The sequence below is a fragment of the Cygnus atratus genome, chromosome 16 (assembly GCF_013377495.2).
Source record: "Cygnus atratus isolate AKBS03 ecotype Queensland, Australia chromosome 16, CAtr_DNAZoo_HiC_assembly, whole genome shotgun sequence".
NCBI lineage: Eukaryota > Metazoa > Chordata > Aves > Anseriformes > Anatidae > Cygnus > Cygnus atratus.
This window is the reverse complement of record NC_066377.1, coordinates 2,563,501-2,589,250: the sequence shown is the minus strand read 5'-3', so window position 1 is coordinate 2,589,250 and position 25,750 is coordinate 2,563,501. Positions and strand designations below refer to the sequence as shown.

The following is a 25,750-nucleotide window of genomic DNA, read 5'->3' as shown; positions in this document are numbered from 1 at the left end:
CTCCCTTGGTAGTAGCAGTTTTGGTCCCAGGAAGACAAAGCTGCCACTGCAAGGGTTTGCTGCCCAGAGTGCGAACATGCACATTTGGTAAATCAGGCAAGAACACAGAAGACATTGGTGGCTTAGCCCTGCATCACGATAGATGAAAAATGTTGCACAACACTGCTCCCCTGAGGCTGTGAGCACAAGTATTGAATGCAGGATGCGAGCCCACCATTGCCATCACTGGACTCTCGACCAATTATACAGAAAAACTAAGATTAATATTCTCATTAGATCTTATAATTCAGTGTGCGCATAATAGGAACCTCATTGCCCATTAGTTCATGTTTACCAGAAAATAATGGTGCTTATCAGAAGAGACCACTTTGTCCTTAACTGGAAGACCAAATTATTTCAGTAGAGTTTGCTTTATGTTTCGTACCCCTCCCTCTCTCCTTCGAATGCACACACATTTACGGGCCCATTATCTTCTTGTTGATGCAAGGGGGTTATGTGTGTAGCTACCATTAACGGTAATGAAAATGGCTCTTGTTAATCTCCCATGCGCTGATAGTAAGATAATAGCCTACTTATTAAGTATGAAGGCCAGAATAGGAGTTGCACTGAAAATGAGCAGCATATAGTCTCCATGGGATTCATATGTAAATGTTAAAGCCTTGCTCCGGACTGTCTACAGTTGATGATTAAAATGAAATTAGTGATTATTATCTATGTGCTCTCTGGGCACAGGCCTGCAACCATCACAAAGCACTTCCACGTTCTCTTTTCATATCCTCTGATTCCCCATCACCTTTAGAGCATTGCTGGATGGCAATGAAACGAAATCTTCCTCCGGGCAATGAGGTCTGCAGGCCAGGAGTGCTCAGCCTCAGGTGCAAGCCCCCAAAGCCCCTGACCTCAACAGAATTCACTTGTGTGGCACCCACTGCCCAGAGGCCTGCAGCCCTAATATCCATTGGAACCTGAAAATTCCAGGTTTTCAGTTTGGAAGTGAACCAAACATCCAGGAAAAACAGATGCCCATGGACAAGGCTGAGCTTGGTTTTGGTTGTTTGACACAAACCTGTTTCTCTTCCCTTAGGAAAAAAATAAAATGTTAATTAAAAAAAAAATTAACATTTTTAAATACCTCCTTTACCAAAAGCAGGATTTGGAAATAAAAAGTCTTGAAGTTTAATTTCGATGACCATTTTTTATTTGAAACACGCACATAAAACCTTCACATTAACACAGAAGGCCTGAAGTGAGCCTGCTGAAACAATAATTTCCCAGTATTTTCTCTAACGTTTCTTCTTCCCATTTTTTTCATCCAGTTTTCACGTCACGATTTTTACCCCAAGCGCAGCGGCGATTATTTTTTTTGCTCGAAAACCCCACAACGACGGCAGTAAGCCTCTCGCGTTTCCTTAAAACTCAACTCCAGCTCGCCCTCCCCGCTCCGGCCCACCCGGGCAGCCAGAACCGGCCGCTTCCCCCTCGCACCGGGGCCCCTCGGGGATACCGGACCTCAGCCGAGCTCGGCCCCGGCAACCCCGCTCCCGGCCCCGGCTTCCCCCCCCGCTGGGTCCCGGTCCCGGTCCCGGCCCGGCGCGGGTTAAGGCCGGCGCCCACAATTCCTCGCGGCCCTGCAACGTCGCCGGCCGCGGCGGGGGCAGCGGCTGCGCCGTGAGGCGCCGGGCGGGACCGGGCTTACCGGGGGTGCCGGGGCCGGCTTCCCGGTGCGTTCCCCGGGCCTCCCCCGGGCCCCTTCCACAGCTCCGGGGCCGCCCAGGTCCGGCCTCGGGGCCCCGCTCCCCCGGCAGCGAGCGGCGGGCGGGCGGGGAGGCGCCGGGAGCCCGCTGGCGTGGCAGGGGGAGGTGTTGTGCTGTTGCGAGCGGCGTCCGGTTTTCATCTCTTTTATCTCTTTTATTTATTTATTTATTTTCCTAGAAAGGAGAAGCCGCGCTGTGCTCGCGGGGAACCTGGCCATGTACTGAGGCGGCTCTCCGGGACTCGCCGGGGATCCGGCTTGCTCGGTTCACGGTTAGCCTGAAAATATCGCCAGCCCCTCGTCCTCTGGGAAGCTTATGGTAAGGTGGTGGTGGGTCTGAGAACACAGGACTGCAGGCCTTTGGTAACGGATTTATTGCCACGTCAATATATATATATATACGTATATGTGAATATCTATGTAATATATATATATTAAAGTGAACTGTTAATATATAAACATATATGTATGAGTGAATCGTGCCTGCACCATGGAATTTGGTTAAAAACTTCCTTCAGCCAGCAAAGCCCCTGTGGTCTTTTCCCCCGGTGGGACCCGCTGGGATCCCTGAGGCATGCGAAGTCACGCAGGCGGCATCGCACGCTTGGTGAATCACGGAGCTTGTTGCAGGCCAGCTGTGTGAATTTGCTGCTGTATCGGAGGAGCAAAGTCCCTTTACAGCTCCCTTCGACTTACGTGTATGGTGCCACTCCTGCCTTTATGCGTGCTTTTAGGGAACTAGACATTCTTCATATAGCAGCTCCTGTGGTGCATGTGTAATTTTGCTCTGGAATTATAGAATCGTTAAGGTTGGAAAACACCTCCAAGATCATCTGGTCCAACCATAATCAGGTTGTTTGATGGGGAAGTCACAGCATGAGACCAATCGGTCTGAAGCTGGATGTTTCCACCTTGCAATCCTTAGTCCAAGATACTGATATTTTCAGTGAAAACTTATTCCTAAATTAACGTTTTGTTTACTGCTTGTGAGCATTTACATCAGATGAAAATGCTCAATACATATTTAGGCTGTCCACCAAGTTGTTACTTGGACTTTTACTGCCTGAAAGTTAAGCTGCTGTTAAGGGACGATGGGCCTGGTCATCTCTGTGGCTCAGGTCAACTGTGATAACTTGATCGCTTTCAATTTTGTGGTAAAATAAAATTGAAAGTAGGCTAGGCTCTAAAACAGTTACATGCTCTTACAAAACTTAGAACTTGAGTGTTTTTTTTCCCCCCCCCCACTTCCTTGTCCCACTTCCTTTCATTTCCAAATGATGGGGAAGAAGAAAGGTGAGAAGCTGATGGCCGTAGTTACCCTCTCCTATTCATGGATGAAGCGGTCTGGGTGAAGCTCTGCCATCCCACCAGAGACACCTGGGGGCTTGATTAGGGAAGCTCGTGTTTTAGGGATAGGCATGTGTTCAATCTGAAGTTGGCCAAAGGTCTTTTGATAAAAGGATTTCATTCAAAAAAGCAAAAAAAGCAGTTGTTTCCTCTGTCAGCTTGGAGGGTAATTTTACTGATTCATCATTAATTACAGTAACCTTTTCGGTCTAAAACAATTCTTTCACAATTTATCTGTTTTTGTTGAATAGAAGTTAATTGAAATAGAAAGGTAGCGTTATCTGAACTTCAGTGAAAGCACTGTCCCTTAAGTTATACAGAATTAACTGCTTGTCAACAAAATGTTTACAAAGGAATAAGTTCTTTAGATAAAGGCAGTGAGTTCTGCCGCAGATAACTTCCGCTTTTAATTGTAGTAATGCGTAGATAAGATTTTGAGGATATTTCTTTCCAAACCGTGTTGTCTTAGCTGGTGATGCGTATAATTGTATTTGCGCTGTTCTATTGCACTGCTGTGGCTGGGATTCACAGGAAATCTGTTTCGCTTTAGAGATGTCTAATAAATTGACACTGTCACATTCTACAAATTTAATGGTAGTTTTCTTACTTGTACGGTTATACTCTTTTTTTTTTAAAGTCTTCCTTTTCTAAATTAAGATATATTCTCCCTCCCTCCTCTGCTGGGTTGCAGTAATTGTTTGTAACACTTAATCATTTATGTTTTAAAATTACTGCACGGTTATCAATCCTTTTTATAATTTGAGAACTAAGGACTTTAGTTAAATAGCACAGTGAACAAATGGCAAACGCTTGCGTAGAAGTGAAGATGCTTCTGCCTCTCAGACCAGGATTTGATAGAAATGCTGACCTGTTATTTTTTGCATTGTGTCTTGACTGACCAGTACGCTTGGGGTTCAGTAGTTGGTGCTGTTTCTAGTCAGCCTGGTGACTTCTGTGTGTTTTATTACATCTTAGAGGTTCCTTTTATGGAGTAGAAATGGAAAAAAATCAACTGGAAGTAAAAAGGAAGGAGAGATGTTATTTAAAATTCATTTAAATATTGTACTACTGAATAGCTGGAAATGTGAATTCATTTTTTATCTTAACTTGCAGTTTGTGCTGCATCCTGCACTGCATTTCTTTCAATCATGAGTGTTTTGTGTCCTTTGTTTTTTCCAGGCTATATACTGTGAGTCGCATCTCTTTCTTAATGTGAATTTTATCTGTAGCTTACCATTGCTCCCTGCTGCTGCATTTCATGCTTTTGTAACAAATAGAGTAAGGTGATGTCTGCCAGCCAGAGATGACTTGCTGGAATTAAAATTCTGTTTTGTGTAAGAGACCCCAGTAATTGCCTTATTTTGTTAGAATTTCCTTGATAAGGAAACTCAATCCTTCTGGTAAATTAAGATATTTTTTGTGTGTGTCTTCTAGTAGGGTGTTCTTTTAGCAATGTGTTCAGCACTATTAAGTGCAAGAGTCCCTGTTATTCTTTGCTTAGGTCAGTTTATTTGTATGCATATGATTCCATGTAATCATGAATGATAAAAGAAGTGCTTTCAGAAAGGGTGCTGGATGGCTCTGGAAGCAGCGTCAGTGTCTGTTTTGGTGGGACATATGCCATAGAAGGAAGAGTTTCCACGTTTATCCTCCCCCTGCCTTTTCAGCTATGGCTGAATTATAGCTTTCCAGCAAGTGAGGTAGGATGACTAAAATTCCCAAAACCGTATGAAGTAAATGGAGAAGTAGGATTGTGGGTTTTTCTTTTTTTTCTTTTTTTTTTCCTGTAATTGATTATGATTCAGTGGTTTTGTTTGTAAGCTCTTTTTCGTAGAGATCATGCTTGTGTAGTGCTGAACATCGTACCAGTATCGTACCCTTTAACATGACTCACATTTTGTTTTTTCCTTTGTAGAATCATGGCAAGTCCAAGAACAAGGAAAGTTCTTAAGGAAGTCAGAGCACAAGATGAGAATAATGTGAGAAAATTATGATCTTTAGTTTCCTAGAATTAAATTTTGTTTTTATCTACTCCAGGTGTATGTTGCTGTCCATAAGAGTTAGCCCATTTATAGCACTTGTATGTCTAACTAATGGTAACATATAGAAATGTGGCTATCTCACATTTGTTGGCTCTAGCAACTTTTATTCATCTGTATTGTAACACATGGCTGTACATTTGGCGCAAGTCTTTCAGAGATTCTAGGAATGCTGTAACCCTTAGTTTCTGAGCAAGTGATGTCTTGGGCATAACTTAATTAAAACTGCCTATTTCAAGTGGCTTGATAATCCCTGCCCACAGACAGGTTCATTTGTGTTTACGTATTAAATTTTGACTGGTGATTGCATTCATAAGAGCTGAAGTTATTGTGGTGTATGAGCAAAAAAACTATTACAAAAAAGCCAAACTCCATTCTGATCTGCTATCATCTTGCAATTTACTGCCACGCTGTAGTACGTCTGAATGAATGTTTCGAACCTTAAATGTTTTATTTGTATTTTGCCAAGTAAACTTCAAGAATTCAGTTTGGTTAATTTCTTCTCCTTCAAAACAATCTGAGTATGATATCAAGATGACTTTTTTGTGCATTAATTTCAACTCTCTTATTTGTATTTCCTTACTGGTGTTTGGTACTTGGTAGAGTAATTTTACAATCCAGTTCAGGTTAAGTTAATGAGTATTTCTTTCCATTCAGCATAAATAAATATTTAAAGAAAGCTTATACTCTAAGGAGAGGTGTTTCCAAACAAGGAACTCTCCCTTCTGAATTTATTTCCGGCGTGTGATGTTTTCATGACTTGACTTTTTGAGCTGTGCCTTGAAAACTTCACGTGGGCATGGGTCGATTACAAGGTAGAGATGACTTTATTTCCTCTTACAGGTCTGTTTTGAGTGTGGTGCGTTTAACCCCCAGTGGGTGAGTGTGACCTATGGAATTTGGATCTGTCTCGAGTGCTCAGGAAAACACCGAGGCTTGGGAGTTCACCTCAGGTCAGCCCTTCAGGCTAAGTTGGGTTACCTTGGGGTGCGCTATGGCTGTGAACAGAAGGTGTGGTTTGGGAGGGGTGTACAATGTCTCAGTTTCAGTGTTCCACAGACAGTTTTGCCTTGTGCTCCTCTCCAAAGTGAGCTTTAGTCTATGGGCATTCTCTGTAATTAGTTGGAGCACACGCTGCATTGATGCAGCTGTGTTGTGCCCAGTTCTAGAAAGGAACATCTCCAGCTACATCTCGAGGTTGTGCTGGGGTGTTTGACAACATTGTGCTAGTCCTCCTTTTTTTTTCTTTTTTAAATCTTGTATAATCTTCATTAATTAAAACTGAAGTAGTACTAGAGCAGCTTGAGAGTTGTGCAAAAAAAGTCACAGTATGGTTGCAGAATGCTTCTGTAGTGTATACAAGTGTATAAAATCATTTTATTCCATTCAAGAGATTTTTTGTTAATATAAATTATTTTTTTTCCAAGAAACATACTTTACTGAGCCAGGAAACCGTGGAATAAGAACTGTTAAGTGTTGCAGAGACCCACAATGTATAATAGGGGCAGAACATGGCATAGCTTCCCAAACAAGAGAGATAAAGTCCAATAAGGAGACCACCAAAGCAAGGAGGCCATTCAGAGTTATGCACTTTGCTTTTCGGGGGCATGATCCTGAAGCTCATTAGTGAGTACAAATTGTGTAGGAAATGAGAGCGTGAGACACATTCCATGCATTATATGAAAGAAAATGCGAATTACTGAGACGAAGATATGATGAAGGGTATTTATTTTGGGACAAAAAGAAAGAAATTGGTCAACTTGCAAGTTTTAAAGAGCCTTGTTGAGGAGGATGATTCAATTTTTTTTTCTCTGACTTATATTTAACAGTAGGGTGTTTTTTTTTTTTTTTTTAAATACAATTTAATGAGCAGTAAGTAGCAAGAATTTATGCCCCAAAGCAGAGTTGGGATGTTAACTGCAGTCATAAATGCCTGGGATGAGGTCATGGTAAATGTTAGTGTAGGCTGTTCGAGACAGTTGAGTTGTCAGTACGTGAAGGTTATTATGAGCAGAAGCATGAAATGGGGCAGGAGGTGTTCTTGCAGATTACCTGAGTGTAACTGTGGAAACATGAAAACAGACAGGAAAAGGAAATTTAAGAATAAAGAAGTATGGGACAAGTTTTCTTTTATGTAGTGCACTAGGTTTCCAAGCTTGTTGGAGAAAGTGTTTTTTTTTGTTGTTGCTTGCCTTCTACCGACAGTCTCCTTTAAGTGCCAGAAGTTTATTTTTGCTTATTTCAGTGAGGATTTGACCGCCTTTTTAAGATGCTCTTTCTTTCTTTACTTTGCAAGTGTTTCATTTAACACTTCTGTACACCTAACCTTTGAGATAGGTTGCAATAAGCTTTTTTTTTTTTTTTTTTTTTGTCCCGGACAACATAGCAGGAAATTATAACAATTTGTGATTTTTTTTTAAATCAATTTGCAGTTTTGTACGCTCTGTAACCATGGACAAATGGAAGGATATTGAGCTGGAGAAAATGAAGGCTGGAGGTAACAGCAAATTTCGAGAATTCTTGGAGTCTCAAGATGACTATGATCCCTGCTGGACAATGCAAGAGAAGTACAACAGCAAAGCTGCAGCTCTTTTTAGAGATCAGGTAAGTTCAGAGGTGTGTGTCCTCGTCCCCTGCTATCTGAAAACCTCCAAGTATTTTGTCAGCACTTGGTCTTTAAAGGTTCCTGGTAAGTCTTCTTATGTGTGTGGTTTATAAAAAACAAACAAACAAAAAAGTTGAACTCATGAGCTTAGAGACTTACAAGGATACTGCGTTTTTATGCTGACCCTGCCAGTGAGGTGGTAGGAAGGTACATTCTATGCTCACGGGACTACTTGTGCAGCTTTGAGGTTTGTTATGTGCATTGTCTCTCTGCTTCTTTAGAAGTTGCAAGGGATAAGAGACAGCTGTCTGAAAGTGGAGTGTCTTGGTGAAGTCAAATAATTCTGGAGTTCTGTGCTGTAGCCCTTTTAAGCATGCAAAGTGGGGGTCTGTGGAATTTTTGTGGCAAGACCATTACTTGACAGCTATGACTCGTGTTGGGGGAGCAGTATAGGGGAAAGAAGTGAAGTCTGATTTCTTTCTTTGAAGTAGGTATAGAGAACATTTAAATTCTGCATATGTGTTCTAGCCACCCTAAAGAAGAGTGTAAATCCAACTGTGACTCCATTATTAGGAGATTGGAGCTTGATGTCTCTGAATTAACTTAGTCTTTGCTTTTCAGACCAAACAGGCCAGTTTTGGAAGAAGGTGCTTGAAGTTACTTGAAGTAAAACCAGTGTTCAATTTAACAATGCTAGGCTAACATTCAAAAGAAAAAAAAAATGTGAGTTTCTATTGAAAACAAATTAATTGATCTCTGTAACTGGCAGTGAATCGACTTGTTCTTGCTTTATAGGACCAGTGTATATCTCTCATGAAAATTTGTACCCAGGATTTTGATCGTTTTCCTGCCCCTTTTAGGTTGCTACAGTAGCTGAAGGCAAGGAGTGGTCCATTGAAACTTCTCCTGCCAGGAACTGGACGCCACCTCAGCCTAAAACATCTCTCTCTTCCACTCATCGGTATGTATTCTTGTTATTTAATGTTGGTATAGCAACATCAGGATCAAAACCTGACGCTTGAATGTCTGCTGGTTTTATTCTGTTGATAGTGTTGGCTGAACAAGCATTTCTTTGCTTCCTCATATTCCTAAACTTTAGCAAGAGCACTAATTTCTGTAATTTCTACTCCTTCCACCTTAATCTTAAAAAAAATAAATAAATAAAAAAAATAAAAAAAAGGCAGAGACAATTGAGTAAGAGAGGAGGACAAGACATACTGTTTTTCCCTTGACTTGTAGCGCACCTGAGATTCATCATTGTGTCAGTCATGCACGGTGTGTCACAGCCTTACCTTAACTACAGTTCTGCTCCAGTTCGTGATTGAGTACTGGTGACAAAGAAGCACAGGCTTTTCCTTAAGGTGCTAATTACAAAGAAGAGCATCAAAGCTGGACTGCAGTTTTGTGTTTCTGCTTCTGCATGTATGTTTGTTATTCCTTGCAGAAGGAATCAAGTTAACTGAAAAAGCAATTATAAATCAGATGGACGAGTGCTTTGTGCCTGGCCATCATCCAGCAGGTTCAGTGGGCTACAGTGGTCTGAGTAGCGTAGTCTGTGTTGCTTTATTCATTCAATACTCTAGTGGCTTTTAGTGGTTACGTTACAGTTCCCTACCTGATAGACTAAAGAAATAATCAATTTTGCGCCGGTTTTATGATGATATATGACAAGATGCAGTGCTGAGCTAGTGGTTTTTGCTTTACACAGTTTGATTCTTTTAAATCTTTCATTTCAGTAGTTCTGCTGGACAACCTCAGAATGTAACTGCCTCTTCTGACAAGGCTTTTGAAGACTGGTTAAATGATGATGTCAACTCCTATCAAGGGTAATGCAATATTTATTAACTTTTTGTGTGCCTGGTCCTGTAGTATTACAAAGAGTGGGACCTTACACTGCAGCTGGGCAACTGTGATGCTGATTCACTGGGCCATACTAGTTAACAGTTGCATCTTGTTTACTATTAAAAACATTTTGATAGTTTATAATGAGGGAATAGAGGAAGGAAGAAGCCTTTTAATGTATTTTTTGTAACAAAAATATTTGGATAGCATTCAAGAAAGAGCTAGTAAATCCAAATATTACTGTGGTAGGCTCCAAACTAGGGCATTCTTAGTGTGTATAGCATCTTACAGTGTTTTGGGTTAAATGGGAATATTGATAAAGCTGACACTTTTCCTCCTCTTCTTGTCCCATTTTCATATATCTTCATTAAGACTTACTCAGATTTCTGATCTGAGTGATGTGTTGGAGAAACATTAAGAAGACATTAGCTTGCATAGGAGACACCTTAATTTGCAAGGGTTCACCAGTGGACCTTTTTGGGTATTATGTCTCTCTGAAGTGGGTGGTTTTGTGTTTTTGGGTGCTAGGTGACTTAGGAATTAAGTGCTCATGCCAATGTCAACGCTACAAGGGTTTTTTTCTTCCAAGTGTATTTTGAAGTCTGTTAAACAATTATTCTGTTATACTTCTGTTTAATGATTTTAATGAATGTATGCTAATATGGATCTTATGTATTCATTTTCTTATTGTAGTGGGCAAGAGAATCGCTACGTGGGGTTTGGAAACACAGTAACCCCTCCAAAAAAAGAGGATGACTTCCTGAATAATGCTATGTCTTCACTGTACTCTGTAAGGAAGTGTTTGAAGATTTCTGTGACCTGAAGTAGTATTTTATTCTGTTTCATCCTCTCTTACTGGAATATAAATGGAGAAAAACTAAAGACTGCAAGTAGATAGAGAAAGATGTAGAGGACTAAGATATTCTCAGTGTGAGGAAAATACTGGGGGACTTTAAAAGGTGAAAAGAAGGGAACATTTTGAACAAAAGTTAAGCATCATGTCTGAGATCAGCTCTTTGAAATGAGGATATAGCAATGAATTAGGAACTAATACTCAACAGCCTTTGGAGCACAGAAAAACAAATGAATAAAAGTTTAACTTGACAGGATAATAGTAGTTGGGGTGATAATGCTCCAAACAGATGAACTATATTATGTTCAGTGGAAAACAATTGAAACGTTCATGTATATGGTGCTAAAAGCCCTGAACAGTGATGAGAACATTTGAAACACTTTTGGCAGGGCACGAAGACCTAACAGCATATGGTTGAGCAGTTGTCATGATTAAGTAGAGACGGTGAGAGATGTATTGTTGAAAGAACATGGGGAATAAAGTCAGGTGCTTTGATATGCTGGAAGGTAACAGTGCAGGACAAAATTTGGCATTTGCAATCTCTTTGAAATGTAGTAAGGTTTTCTGCCAGGATTAGTGGTCGGTAGTCTTCTGTAGAGCATCTTCGTATGATTTGGATATAGAAAGTCTCGTGTTAATGTGCTTGGAAGTTGTTATGGGTGGTTACTTATCTTTAAATTTGAGCAATTAGGCTTTGGAACACACTTCTGGTTGTCGTTAACAGTGAGGGAAAAAAACAAGATTTTTAAAGATGTATCTGGTAAAATGTAAGGGTTTAGATGCTTGTGATAGGGGACTGAACTACCCATTGAGCACACTATAGTTCTGTCTTCCTCTGCAGCTGGGAGGCATGTGAGGAAAAACTACTAAATTCTTGTAACTGACACAAAACTTTTAAATAACTTCCTCAGAAGTCTTGACTAGTGTAGTGGAGCACAGTCTGAATATCCAGACCAGGCTCTGCTAGAACGTAACAGAAAAAGGTAATGCCTGAGCCTTTGAACAGTATTCCAGGTGATCCTATAGGATACTTATACGTCTGCTGAATATTTTCTACTTATGTCATAAACTGGAGGCCAGAGAGTTAAAATTAGAAACCACATCTATAATGGATTGCAGATGTGCTAAGACAGCAAGAGTTGGTACTGTGTTGTCTGAGTTACTGTCAACTATTACTTGAATACATGATCTTTTTGAAACTTACGATTAAAATGCCCTCTTGTGACCACAGATGCATACTACAGCGTAATTTTAAGACATACTATACGTGCTAGTGATGTGTATAATTATTTTTCCCCATGCATGCTACATTTACATATATACATTTATGTTCTACTGCTGTTGTATTGGAGCATTTCTGTTTTCTGTGTTTCTAATTCACACTCACTATGCTGTTCAACTCATTCTGTAACTAACAGACATAATTGCAATTTAGATTTCGTTTGTGGCCCATGTGATTGTGCTTTGCGTAAAAACTACAAGACATCGCCTTGTCTGCAAAGAAAAAATCCTGTTATGTGTTTCTGCATTATTATAAACAAAGAGAACCACGGACGTATTAAATGTTTGTTTCTGGGTTTTGCCCATGAAATATGATTTATTTTCATTTGCTTTGTTGGATGGTTTCTGGATGAATGTTGCTAACAAAACATGAAATCTAAACAATTGAGAAATGATTTTTAATGATGTTAAAAAAACAAATTTAGAATCGCTTTCCTGCTTCATTTTCTTATAGCTGGCTTCTTAGCATCTGACAATCGATAGTTAGAAGAAAACTTTTCTGGCTCAATATATAAAAGTCTTTTAAGAAATGGCCAAATCTTGCCTGTGGTTGTAGTTTTTAGATCTTCCAAGAACCAGAGAGGCATAATGAAGTTTTGCTTATTTTTAAAGCTGAAGTTTGCAAGAAATGAGCAGTTTGAAGCTTTATTTGCTGCTTCGTTTCTGATTGAGTTTGATTCTTTTTTTTGTTTTTGTTTTTCATTCAGTGCATATTGTTGAAGTGCTAATCTCTGTTTAGTAAGGTTTTAATATGTTTTTACGTTCTCATACTTTTCTTGAGGGTGGAAGAATTTTTTTCATGTAGTCATTTGTAGCAGAATAACCTCGGAAACTCAGGTTCCTTCAAGTTGCAGCCATCACAGTGTTTTGGCACGAATAATGGAAGTTTGTTAGTCTGTTACACACCAGTGTGAGACTATAATTTTTGTTCTCACTAGCAAGTAATTCTTATGACCATGGAGCAGGGTGTATTGGAGAACATCTTGGCTTAATTTAGCATGTAATAGGCAATAACCAAGTGTTCACTATTAGTAGTATTCACATACAACTTACCACGTTCTTACTTTCTTTTAAAGGGATGGAGCAGTTTTACAACTGGAGCAAGCAAGATTGCCTCAGCTGCTAAAGAGGGTGTAAGTAAATACAAAACATTTCAGTGTAATTCTTGTAAGCTAAAAGAGGTTCCCTTATTGTGATCTGACTTCTCAAAGGGATGTATCTTTAAAAGTATTACCAAGATAGATTAATAATTAATAGATTCTGCTCTATTTATCTTTGCCTATGCCATATGAAATAGATGCACAATGAATGTTCATCTCTGCCTTAAGTATTTTGCATGTTTCTGTATAATCGTTTTTCTAAATTGTAAATTTTCCGTTCATCTTGGAAAGGATCGCACAGCATTTCAAATGTGTGTGTTTACTAGGAATAAAACTTTTCATTTTAAAATTTGAATTTATTTACTTCTTTTCACAGGCTACCAGATTTGGATCTCAAGCAAGTCAAAAGGTGATCTTAAATTTAAGTCGGTCTTATTGACAATAATCGGCTTTAAATGTCATGCATTTGCCTGTATCAATTTATTCAGATTTTTGTGTTTAGCCTTCATGGTGCACAGCAATTTTTAGGTTCTTGCTTTCATTTCCATGGGAATTGTAATCAACTACTGTGATCAAATTAAGCAGCAAACAAACACTGATAGTCTGCTGTATTTGTAGCTGTCAGGTGTATTCAGTAGGCAGTAGAATGAAATGCTTCAGTTCATGTTTGTGGATGTGAAATACCCATACTTTTGTGAAGCTTAAATGCTGTCTGTCTTAAAGTAGTTTTCTTCTCTAGGTGAACTAATGTAAAGCAAGCCATTCCTAAATCCTAATAAGATATTACGAATGTGAACTGCTTAATATTATTAAGGTAACTTGCTTGGGTGCATTTAAAAAAATTCCTAAAAACATTCCCTCTTTCAAACCAAAGTTAAAGCAGAGGCAGCTAGACTTGAATTATGCAGAGCTGTGACATAAGCAAGATCTGTTTGCACAGAAAAGATTTAAATTCAAATGTGAAAATCTGGAAAATAATAGGATTCTTAAAGTTCCAGTGTTCTGAGGGAGAGGGCTCATATGTATGAATATATTTTATAGGGTAGCACTTTGAACTGTGACTCCGCTTACATGTGCAGCCCTAGCCTGGTATGCTTTCTGATATGGCTAGGATGCTATTGTGCAACACGAATGTGAAACTGCAGGTGTTGGTGTTCAAACAGGAGATGTGTGCAGTAGGATATCGTTACTCTGCCAAACACGAGCATGTTTTTCAAGATTAACAAAAATGTCTCATGAATGCACCCAAACTTGATACTTAGAAGCTTCTAAAATATTTGCTGCTTGGCTTACCGAAGAAAAACTGTATAATAAGTCTGCCTTTTTCACTCCATCCAGCAGTTTCCCCTTTAGAAAACTGTTATTCTTTTGGTTTTATTAACACATGTAAATAAAACGTTAAGTGTAAAAGCTCCTCACATCTACTGACAAGAACCACAGCATTATGGTGCCCTGGAGCCTAAGCCGTGTTATTGAAGCTTAAATTTTGTTCCTGAAACATCTGTTCTGTCGCTCTGTAAAACAGATCTAACATCTTTTTGATGTAATACTTTGACTACAAGTGTATTTAGTGTGCAGTGACCAAACACACACACTGTTTGTATTGTCAGTAGATGTTAAGTTCAAGAAGATTCGTGCTACTTAACTTGCCTAAAAAAGTGCTTTCAATTTTTTGCTAAAAGTTGCTTCTTCTACCTTCCTTGCTCTTTCTCTTTCGCTGTCTGGGTAAAGTTTTGGGGCTACAAGCAGCAGCCAGAGCCGGTAACGCCCTCACATATGTTCTTGTGCATGGACTCCTTGTCACTGTTCGTGCTGAATATGCTCATTTGCTCTTGAGCTGTCTTTTTTTTTTTTTTTTTTTGCCTTGAGTCAAGTCTGTTTAGAATAATTTTGTGTGTTTCATCTGGTAATGTTTCTTCAAACCTACTTAAAATAGGTTAAAATGGGTAGAGATGTCCAGGCTCTGCGCTCTCAGAAAGCATTCTGTACTTCTTTCCATGCTCCTCATAAACAGTGATTGCAGGATTTCCTTTTGCATGTCTGATCCAGGAATGCAGTATACACACAACTCCTCTGGGGTGTTGTCTGAAGGCAAATTCTTTAATAAATGCACCATTATGTAGTGTTTATAAGGGTGTGTAAGGTGCCATCCTATATTCAAAAACAGTAAAGATAAAGAAGTGATTCAGAAGGAAACATAACTACCTAAACCTCCCTTTGCTGTATTTATGAAATTAAATGGTTGAGTAAATGGATTTATACGAGAATTCTTCCTGATACTAGCAATAATTTTAGTTAGCACAGCTCAACCACTGGTATGTTATACTTTTTATTCTGTAATATAAACAGTCAGTTTGGCAGGTTCAATAGGCTCCAAGGGATTTATCATCTTTGAAAAATCCTATTCAATCCCCTTTCTTGTTTTTCTTGAACGCTTTCTTAGCCTCGCTTCCAATGTGAACAAGCCTTATGTGATCTACATTCATTTTTTTTACTAGATAAAATTGGGGTTACCTTTTTCCTTTGTCGTCTTAAATAATTTTTGAGCTGGTAAGGACCAGAAGTATTGGAGATAATATAATGGTGGCTGGGTGGTGGGAGATCCTAGCAGTGATGGGGCTAAGGGAAGGGCTTTTTAGACACCTGGGAATCGGTGGAGGAAGGATGTTCATAGCTGTTCTATCCTCAGAGAGAATATGGATGAATACTCATGCCCTAACCAATGTTTTTCAGGCATAGGATGTAAACCCGTAAGAAATTAAACATTATTAGTCTTCGCTAATGGTTGGGAATGATGTTTGTCTGGCAAGCAAGTTGGCCCTTTTGGACTAATTACTTGAATTGAGAAGTTAATCTGTATAATGCGGCAATTCTGAAGAAAAGTTTAAATCAATCAAAGGCTTATTACGGTAGTAGGGAAAGGAGTGGTTTCAAATGAAACATTTGCAAGCCTTGTCGTCTTTGGCGATATCATCATTTTGTGACTTGCTCTGTGGGCTCACATTTTGTAAGATGCCTCTAAAGTGCAACATGCTTGTGCGTCTTCTGGATTGGAATAGATTTCTGGAGTTCACGGTTTCCTCCCTCTGCATACCTGGAGCCTTAAAAGAGATTTTAAGTCTTTGTCACAACCTTGCCTCTTGTGTATTGCTTAGAAACAGTTGGGTTGTTATTAATAGATGACAACAGGCGCACTATGAGACAGAAGAATTGGTGAAAAATGGTCTGAAAAAATTTAATTCTACAAGTAATGTCATGGAGGGGAATGGGGAGAAAGGCAGCTGAGGTCAGTGCTTCCAAATTCTCAGCAGCAGGCAGAGAAGGGGCCCCTCTTCCAGGCTCTTGCTGGTAGAACCATTGCTTCTGCTTCCAGTGCAAGGTCAGATTTTGCTTGGGCTCTGGGCATCTCCAGCAACCTACTGCCGTGTGCATCTGTGTCTGTTCTCTGCAGCACCGTGCTGTGTGTGCTTTCAGCTCATTCTGCTTGTACAAATCAAAGCTTAAGGCTTCGTGTTCTTTTTGGAGACACTGCTGAGAAACTACTCTGCAGAAAACATTGGCTGTGTTTTTTTTGTTTTTGTTTTAAGGAAAATATAACTGACTGACTTTTTGTTTTTGCTTTTAAATAGGCATCAGAGTTAGGTCAGACATTAAATGAAAATGTTCTCAAACCCGCACAGGAAAAGGTAACTTTGGATCTAGTAAATTACTTACAGTACATGATTACAATGATTTAGGCAGTGATTGTTTCCTACTGACACAACTGCCCAAGTTGTCAGTGTCTTTTTTTTTTCCGTATACTAGCACAGCAGTGAAGGGGAAGTACTGAATAACTCAGAGCTAGTATGTCAGCAAAGAAAAGTTACTGGATGTATTTTCCCTTGGCAATATTTTCCATGTCCACAAGATTGTTGAATTCTTTACTATTAGATGTTGTTTTTTAGATTTCATGGTTTCAGTAATTGAAGATGGGCTAAGATGAAAATACACCCTAAATGGGTAGAGAAATCAGTTACTTTTTCATTATTATCTTTGAGTGTTAAGTTTATAGTATTTTCCCCATCTTCCTATCAGCATTTCTTTAAATTCAACTAAGCATCTTTGAGCGTCTATAGTTCATCTGCTGCCTCATCAGAGGCAATAGAGTTCAGAGCAAAGTATGTGTTTAGGATGAATGGGGACTGTTTATCAATAGAAATTAAAAATGTTTTTGCAACCTTTATTTAGTATTCGTTCAGAACCTTCTGGTAGCTAATACCAAATTTTGCTTGTGTTCATAAGGAAAGCGTGGTCTGAAATAAAACCCTGTTTAGTTCTAGTTGTGCTGTTTCTAGGAAACTGAGATAAAGAAAAAAAAACCCTTCTTCAGACTATCTTCCCCTTAGAGTTGTTAGTGAGCACGAACATGTAGCTAATAGCACTTTCAACAGCAGTTATGTGGAAAGCACACATACCTGGGGAAATAAAGACAGTCAGTAGTGGGCATATTAAAAAAAAAAAAAACAAGAAAAAAAAAAACAGGAAGGTCAGTCCTCATAAGTGATTAGTGATAGATGATCCTGCCATTTTTAATCAAAGATTCACCCTAGTGTCAAATGTTGCCTTCCTGTTTCATATGTTCAAAGAAAAGAAAAAAAAAAAGATAGTGCATCTTTCCCATTTGTCATGCGTTTGTTCTGTGCTTCTAGAATTTTGGATCAGCTCCAAAATTTTGATGAAGGCTCTTCTGAGAATGTTGTGATCTACTTACCTACATACCTTTTCCCAAAATGTATCGTTTGATAAAAACAGATTCATGTTGCGTTCATAAGAGAAGTGATGCCACCACTTCAAGATGTGGATTAACTTTGAATTTGAAAAGTATGATTTAATCACATAACAAAATACTATTGCATTACCTTTATTAATTTAATATTCTTTACGTAGCATTTCAGATCACAGGAGAACACTCTAATTGGTTTTGTATTCCCTAGAATTATCCACAATTTATTTCAGAATGCTTAGAAATGTTATTTTTAGGGTGCATTTTCTTGAGCTGACTTACTTTATACGACAATTTAAAGAGGAACATTGGACTCTACATTAAAAAATAAAAAGGTGTTATTTCCTTTAGGAGGTTGTGCTGCTAGTTCTCAGTGTTACTGTCTGAAGTATGTATACAGTACTTTCTGCCTGACGCACGTAGGATTACGTGAAGTCACCTGCTTTGGAACAGCTGCCATTTATTAATTGGTGACAGACACCAGTTATATTCTGGTTAACCAGAATTCAAAGCCCTTTTAGTATTTACATAAGCATGTATAAAAGATTTTGAATAAAATGGATCTAATAGGTTTTTAATCTCTCCAAAGTGGGTCTTCTGTTGTAAAATATACTTATAAAATGTCAAGTAGGCAGGTTTTTTGGTGTCTTTCTTTTATGCTCAGCGTTAGTGTAATGGTACTTTCCACAGATTCAATGTATGTCAGTAATACATTCCCCCAAACTTGAAAGGACTGAGCTTTGCTCCATTGGAGATCGGTGGATTTATGTCACTTTCTTAACCTTGATAGCTTTGACTTTAAGTATATTTTGATTCACTTCAGTTTTTATTTTTTTTAAGCTTGGTTTTAGCTGTTACCACAAGTAAATTTGTTTTAAGGCTTCAACAGTACTTTGTTTTATCACTAATGACCAATACTTTGATTCGTGTAGGTGAAAGAGGGGAAAATTTTTGAGGAGGTCACCGTGGGGGTGTCACAGTTGGCCAGCAAGGTATGAAGAGGCCTTCTTCCCTTTAAGGAGGCCAGACAGCAAGCCAGTCTCCATGTTCTTACGAAGTGCTTTTAGTGAAACAAAACCACAACACAACTTTAGTCTGTACTTGTGTTGAATGTAGATAAATTTGGAAGATGCAACTTTCAACGTGTAGTTCGGTATTTTAACAAGTACTCCACAGGTATGATGCAGTCCTCTCCTCGTAATGGTTTCACTGAGGACGTGATGTAGAGCTATAAGACAACCAGCATCCTAAACACAAAAAGAAATGCCTGCTATAGAATATGGAGACAGCTTGCGTTATGTTTGTATGGTTAAACTTACTAATGCTCTCTACCTTTTTCTTTGTCTTCTTTTGCAATCATTGCTTGGTAATGTGGTAAGTGCTCTGTACAACTGCTAGGTACAGAAGTCCTGCACAATCTAATGCATATTTTGATAATTTGTACAGTATTACTTAGGAAGGTTTGTCTTTCAAGCACTAGCAGCTGCATCATGTAACAGTTTAGTGTCTTGATTGTTGGGAATATGTTAATAAGATATGTTACCTGTTCTGCTTAGAGCCTGGCAACTTTAAATCTGAATTCTGGGGTTCTTCCTTCATATCTTTTGACTTAGAAAGGTGACTTCCATGGATGTCACTTCAGAATTTGTGTTCCTAATCCAAAGCCACTCCAAAATAACAACCCTGGAATGATTCTCGTAGCATATTCGTTCTAGAACTCAACTTTTGGCCTGATCACATGAGCATTAAAATAATGTATGAAGGAAGTTTATAAAACATTAGAAATATAAATAATAGTTAAATGAAACATCCAAACACCACTGCTGTCATTAAACTTAATTTTATGTAAGATGTAATTTCAGCGTTTTTGTCAAGAAATTGTAGGAGAAAATTGAAAAGCTGTTACTGACAAAAGTGGGTGAAAATGCTGAATTTTAGCTGCTTCTCACAAGTTCCAGCAGCATGGTTCTGTCAAATGTGTTCTCTTTACATCAACCATGTAATTATCCGTCAAAAATATTAGTAGGTTGAGGGAAATTTATCATGAAATACGTTATTTTCATCTCAACAAGTGATAGAATGTGTTGTGGCTTTTGCTGTTGGACTTGGATGTTGGCTTGGTCCAGATGAATAGTGTGTTCTTCCTCTCTAGGTTCAGGGAGTTGGGAGTAAGGGATGGCGAGATGTCACCACTTTCTTTTCTGGCAAGCCAGATGATCATTCTGAAAGGTATTTCCTTTGTTGTTATTTTCTGCATCTCTTCAAACACGTAATTTTATATTCTCTGCAACATAATAGCACTAGGTATTTTTTAAATATGAAGAAATTGTTCCGTCTTTTGGGAAAGCTTTGTACGTAGTCCTTCCGTAATGTCATTCAGGGGCACATGAAGCTCTTTTCAGTCTGAGAGCAAAACAGTGCGCTGCACTTTGATTTTTAAACGTATGCCAAATGCACCACTGTCTTTGTATTTTAGGCTTTTACCAAAATCTGTGAACTAGAATATAAGCTTATGCCATTCTGAACAGTACATCTAGTTCTTCTGCCTTTGTCTGTAGTTTTTGTTTGAGCAAAGGGCAGTAGCATTATCATTTTCCTTGTGGTCATTTCTGTTTACTGTCATGTTTGTCATAACTAATTTATTTCTCCCTTCCTTTTTGTCTCCGCCCCTGCCAATAAAAGACCAGCTGAGGGAGACAGCTACCAGAACAGTGGAGGGGAGGGCTACCAGAACAATGCTGTAGATCAAAGCTTCTGGGAGACCTTTGGCAACTCAGACCCACCGAAAGCTCATAAATCTCCAAGCAGTGAGAGCTGGACCTATGTGGACAATTCCACAGAGAAGAAGAGCTCCGATAGCTGGGACGTGTGGGGCTCAGGAACAGTCTCCAACAACAAGAACAGTAACAGCGACAGTTGGGAAAATTGGGAGACCAGCTGGGAAAACACAGGAGGGGAGAGCAAGACCAAAAAACCTCCTAAGGCAACAAAAAAGGCATCTTCAGCTGATGATGGGTGGGATAACCAGAACTGGTAGAACTGTTAACCCTGTTTTGCACAGCTAGGGAAGGGAAACTGTGCTGGCTGATTGAGGGGAGAAAGTTTTACACACAGCTGGAGTATCTTCGTTGACCTTAATGATTTGTTACTTTTTGTGCTTTCCATTCATTCTCCTTTCCTTCTATCCCAGTTTAGGGGGGAAAAAAAAGTGTCTGAATCTTTTATTACATGAAGATGGTTCTTCCAGTTTTAAGGGTAGTGATTAAATATATATTCTCCTTGCACTATTGAAGCTGGGTACACTGACTTTAACAGCAATGTTCAAAAGAAAAAAAAAAAATCAGTGCAAGCACACTTTCATGCCACAACCTTGCATGTGTAAGTTCACAGGTACCCATCCAGTCTTCATATAATTTGAGGTGACCTGAGGTGTTTAATGCAAATAAAGGACAGGCTGTATCTTGAGAAGATAGCCTTTAAAAGAGCAGACTGCAGTTGAATAGATCTAGTTCAAATGCCTTATGGATTGCTGTGACAGTGTTAGGTCTGGCAATTCAAAACGGTCTTTAAGATACTTTTTATTGGAGCTTTTTTTTTAAACTTTTTGAGATTTTTAGACTTCACAAGTTATTTTCTCCCCTTAGAATTAGTAAGGAGTCTAGAGCTAGATGATTATTTGTGTAAACTCATCGTTCTGACAGCCTATCAAGGGATATTCAGAATGGCTGCTCCTTGCACTATGTAAACTCTTAACCCTTAAGCAAGAAGAGCAGCTCTCCTACACAGATATAATGCAATGGTGTGTGTTCTCCTTCCTTGTCTACACCCTTCCCACAGTTTGAGTATTTTGTAGGGTCTGTCTTTTCTCTTTCTTCCTTCTACCCATCTATTTTATCTATTGTGATAAAAATGAAATCTTTCTGCTGCTCGTGGCCTTTTAGACATCTGTTTGGCAACTTGGCAGTGAAACAGCTTTATTTAAAAAAAATCTAGTAAGGAAAAAATGCATGGAAAATATGAGACCATTGAGGAGAGAGGCTGGCAGCAAGCCCCTTTCAAGATGAGTAGATGTCTGGATTTAATAGTAAAGCTTAATTTAAACAGATGTTTTCCAAATTAATCTTTAATATGTCAAACTGTGTCTCTCTCTGTCATGTACTTCTCCACGTTTTCTTCCTGGACCTTGTTATAGAAATACTATTTTGGAAACTTCAGAAACTCCTTGTCAGCATTAAGGGATGGAATAGAAGATTCAGTTGTCTCAGTTTTGACCCAGCAAACTGCTTTGCATGATACAAATCATAACATTTACAGAAGATCTGTGACTCCTTTTAACAATAATGGTGTCCTGTGTATTCCCTTTTATTTTTGGGGGTGGATTGTAAACGTGCACTGCCTGAAAATAATCAACTCACTTAAACTTTAAATCATGATATCATTACATAGTCTGTATTGGTAGCAGCATGGAGTTCTTTACTGTGGACCTTGTAAATCTTTGTACCTATCCAAAAAGCCTTTCATTTTGTAAATTAGTTTATTGCTCAAGCAATTGATTGACCCAAGTTGTTGAAATTACCTCAAATGATGTTCCATTTTTTTCCTTGTTATAGAGGTTTTCAATCATATGATAATATCAGATGCCAAAAAGTAATAATAATCAGCAGATTAAAAAAAGCAAAAAGGTGAAAGAGAAGGGGAATCATGAATCGCCCCCAAAAGCAGCAGCTATTAAAGGCTTGCAGTCTAAGTGTCTGTAGCCTGATTCTGTATTCTTTTAGTATGATCTCTCAGATGGTCAACAAAATATTTTTCTGGTCTTCTCTAGCCCTGTCCTGTTAGGATTATTTTTCTTTCCCCCCTTGCTTCTATTGATACAGTGGTCTCCGAAGCTCGTGCAGCGGGACGTGGTGGTGCTCGTGACCCAGGCACTAGTTTAGGCTGAGCCATGCGAGTTTCCTGAGGCATCCTTGCTGACATGCCGACCCTTTGGGAGCAGAAGAGGCGTGAGAGATCTCAGTTTACAATGCTGCTTGTGGTGCCATTGCAGAAGTTTACAGCCTTGACTATAACACAAGGATTTTGTTCAGCTTTTTCTCCCGTTATACCTTTGTTATGGCTGAATTGCATGTCAAACGTAACTCAGTATTTTTATGCGTGTACCTCTGTTGCCTACTTGTCATTTGTCTGCTGCACAGCACGGATCTGTAATGCACGTCTGTGAGGCGGTGCTGCAGGTCCTGGCTAACAGTCCAACTCTGTTAAATGACATCAAAATGCATCTGATGGGTTGCGTTGTCTGACTGCTGCTGTCTGTCTGGAGTGATGCGAAGCTGATTCAGCTTCCTGCGTACAAATTCAGTGCGATTTCTCTTTCATAAACCTCCTGAAATAGCTCGTAGCAGGGCAGGCTTTATTTCAGTCCAGCGGTGTTTATTTCAGTCGACAGTGGTGTGACGTGTTTGCGTATGTCGCAGCTGTGTGGTTTGCCTAGGAGAAAACTGGTTTATTTATACATCACTTGTAGCTATGATTGGTATGAGCCTTTGGTTTGTTCTTCTGGATTTATTTCTGCATTTTTGAGACTTTATCTTCTATGTTAAAGTAAATAGCCAGAGCCCTACTAAAGTATTGCTTTGGGCAGTGATTTTTCTTTCAGTTCAGGAGGCAGTGGCCAACCAGTTGCCTTCTCTCTTTGCAGTCCTGTGGAGACACAACAATATGGTACAGCTCCCAGAAAGGTGTTAGTGGAAGAGGCTAAAAACCAATATAATGGCAGAAAGTGTAACTGCAGCCACAATGCTTATGTACCAAGTGGTTTCAGTTTGATGGGCAAATCAGTATTTTTTTATGACTTGTCTGAATCTGAATGTTTTATGATGTCTCCCAAAGAAGGGGGTGGAATGAGAGCATTTTCTGTTACAGAGCGCCCGTTTTACTGGACTTTTTTCTTCTCTTCTTGTTTAAGAGCACATAGTTCAGAAGCTTCTGCAGTTTGAAATTATGTATGGAGGGAGCATTTTTAATTGGACTTTTTAATCCCCCCTCCTCTCCCTAATTGCTTTTTTTTTCTTCTTTTCTCCTGATTGCAAGCATTGTAAACAGAGGCACTGGTTACAGCTTGCTGAGGCTGCCTGTCTAACTGAAGATACAGCTGTTGAATCTGAGTGAGTACATGGATTGGAAAAGCTTTGGTGTCGCTGTGTGCACTTCACCTTTTTGGTGGGTGAGCAGCTTTGTTTTCGTTTCGATGCCACACCATTTAGTAAGAATTCTAAATCGTACAAGCAAATTGCCATGGAGAGAGTGCAGTAGGTGAAATTGATACCGGAACAACTGGACATTGCAAGGTTGGATTTAAATTTCCTAATGTTTCAAATTGTTTTATTCCTTTGTATGGCTTCAGCTTTGGAAAATACAGAGCAGCTGGATTCCTGCAGGTAGACTGAAATCAGGGAAACACCAAGACATTCATACTACATGCTGCTTGCAGAGGAGTGAAAGACTTTGTGAGTGTTCCCAACCAGGAACAGGGGCTAATCCTGGGGGTTAGAGATTATTTTAAAATGTTTCACTGGTGTCTTGGTGCCTCTTAATAATCACTATGTTTTCAAGAAGTGCTTGGCCTGCTCTTCCTGGTGGTTTAGACCTCAAGGGTAATGCTGCTGCTTTTGTTTTCCCAGCCAGACTATGTAACATTCCATGGGTTCATAATGTATTTATGAGTGTAACGATCTGTGCAATAATATAACAAATGTAGGTATAACATTTGTTGTTTAATCCAGGATACGCTTAAAGATACAGTGGTCCTCTTTGAAAATTGCAGTCAACCAAGGTATTTCAGTTCTCACCTTGTTTTGGCGATTTTAAATTCCGCTAATGCTGTCAAGGAAGGCTTGAGCCATCAGTGATTTAAAGAGAAATCAAGAAACGTTATGATGCCCCTTATCAGAGTTTGATTGTCGTGGTTCACAGTGATCTCTAGTCGTCGAGCCCTTTTTCGTTTTCATGCCAGCAGAAACCTGGTCAGTATGGAGTGCTGTATCTTTAATTTTCCTGATGTGTTTTATGTGAAGTTCACAGGAATGGCAATTTCAGTGAACACTATTCATTGTTCTGTAGAGTGGTACCAGGCTTGTACTGCAGTGTCATCTTTTAAAGAGCATTATAATAAAGCAAAAAGATACGGAGCAGAGTGGTGTTTAGCCCTTTTTCAGGAGACTTCGATTACTTTTTTAAAACCTTGGAAAACTTATCAAATTTCATTAATGTAGCTTATGTGGCCTTTTGAATGAAGCAGTTCTTAGTGTAGTTAGCATCACAAAGTCACCTCAAAATGGGGTGCTTCACAACTAAGAAATCAGCAAAGTATTGTGCCGGTATCAGCAGGGAATTTCATGTTGGAGAGAATCATTGCTGTCATTCCACTGACACGCTGTGTCCGTTCCTGCCCTACCATCCTGCGTTGGGGCTGCTCTGAGTGCTGCATGCAAAGCGTCCAGCTGGGACTAAATCAAACAACAGGATGTGCTGGTTCTGGAGGGGGGGCTGTTTGGCCCTCTGTTCTGCAAGCGTAAGGAGGCCAATTACCTGGGAACGGACAAAATACCATGAAAAATAATGCCTATTCTAAGCACTACCAGTAAAAGCTGATAGACAAAGTGACGTCTGTAGACCACAAAAATGCCATGGTCATTGACCAGAGGGAAAACAGACTGCTACTGCCATTACAACGTCCAGCTCACTTCCACTGGGTGAACTTTTCTGTATCCTGTCCCAGCTGTCATTTGTGCTGTGATCCCAGCAAGGAGCAAATTCAGCTTCAAGCTGTTTTACTGGTACGTAGCTGTTTCTGTATGCTTCCACAGCAGATGCAGGTTCAGAAAGCAGCTGCTTGGGTTTCCCTGGGTCCCTACCTCACTGATGAATCAAACATTTTGCCCTCAGGTGTCCGAGAGCCCGCAGCTGGGATGAGGCCTGAGCACGTTGCATCAGCAGCGGGCGGCATGGGGGGACATGGCTGTGTCCACAGCCCCCAGCCCTGGTTAACAGCTTTGTGGTCTGGGTTTCCCTTCTCCTGTGCCGCAGCTATTCCAGTAGTTTCATCAGCAGGATCTATTTTGAGACGTGCTTTTGGCTCTTCCAGGAGCTGGCTGGGCACCTCTGCCTTC

At 39.6% G+C, this 25,750-nt stretch overlaps 1 protein-coding gene across 2 annotated transcripts; it reads left to right on the top strand.

Moving 5' to 3' along the window:
• The first annotated feature begins 1,576 nt into the window (after positions 1–1,576).
• ARFGAP1 (ADP ribosylation factor GTPase activating protein 1) lies at positions 1,577–24,772 on the top strand. 2 transcript variants are annotated; one of them, XM_035548006.2, is made up of 14 exons: positions 1,577–1,721; positions 1,933–2,072; positions 5,016–5,079; positions 5,983–6,092; positions 7,572–7,743; positions 8,605–8,705; positions 9,484–9,570; positions 10,280–10,376; positions 12,797–12,853; positions 13,197–13,229; positions 16,450–16,506; positions 18,515–18,574; positions 19,735–19,811; positions 20,265–24,772. In XM_035548006.2, the coding sequence occupies exons 3-14, from the start codon at positions 5,020–5,022 to the stop codon at positions 20,617–20,619; spliced, it is 1,266 nt and encodes a 421-aa protein (XP_035403899.1). In that variant the 5' UTR covers positions 1,577–1,721; positions 1,933–2,072; positions 5,016–5,019; the 3' UTR covers positions 20,620–24,772. The 2 variants fall into 2 exon arrangements, with proteins under 2 accessions (XP_035403899.1, XP_035403897.1); XM_035548004.2 differs by having other exon boundaries at positions 1,578–1,721; positions 9,481–9,570.
• Positions 24,773–25,750: the final 978 nt, after the last annotated feature.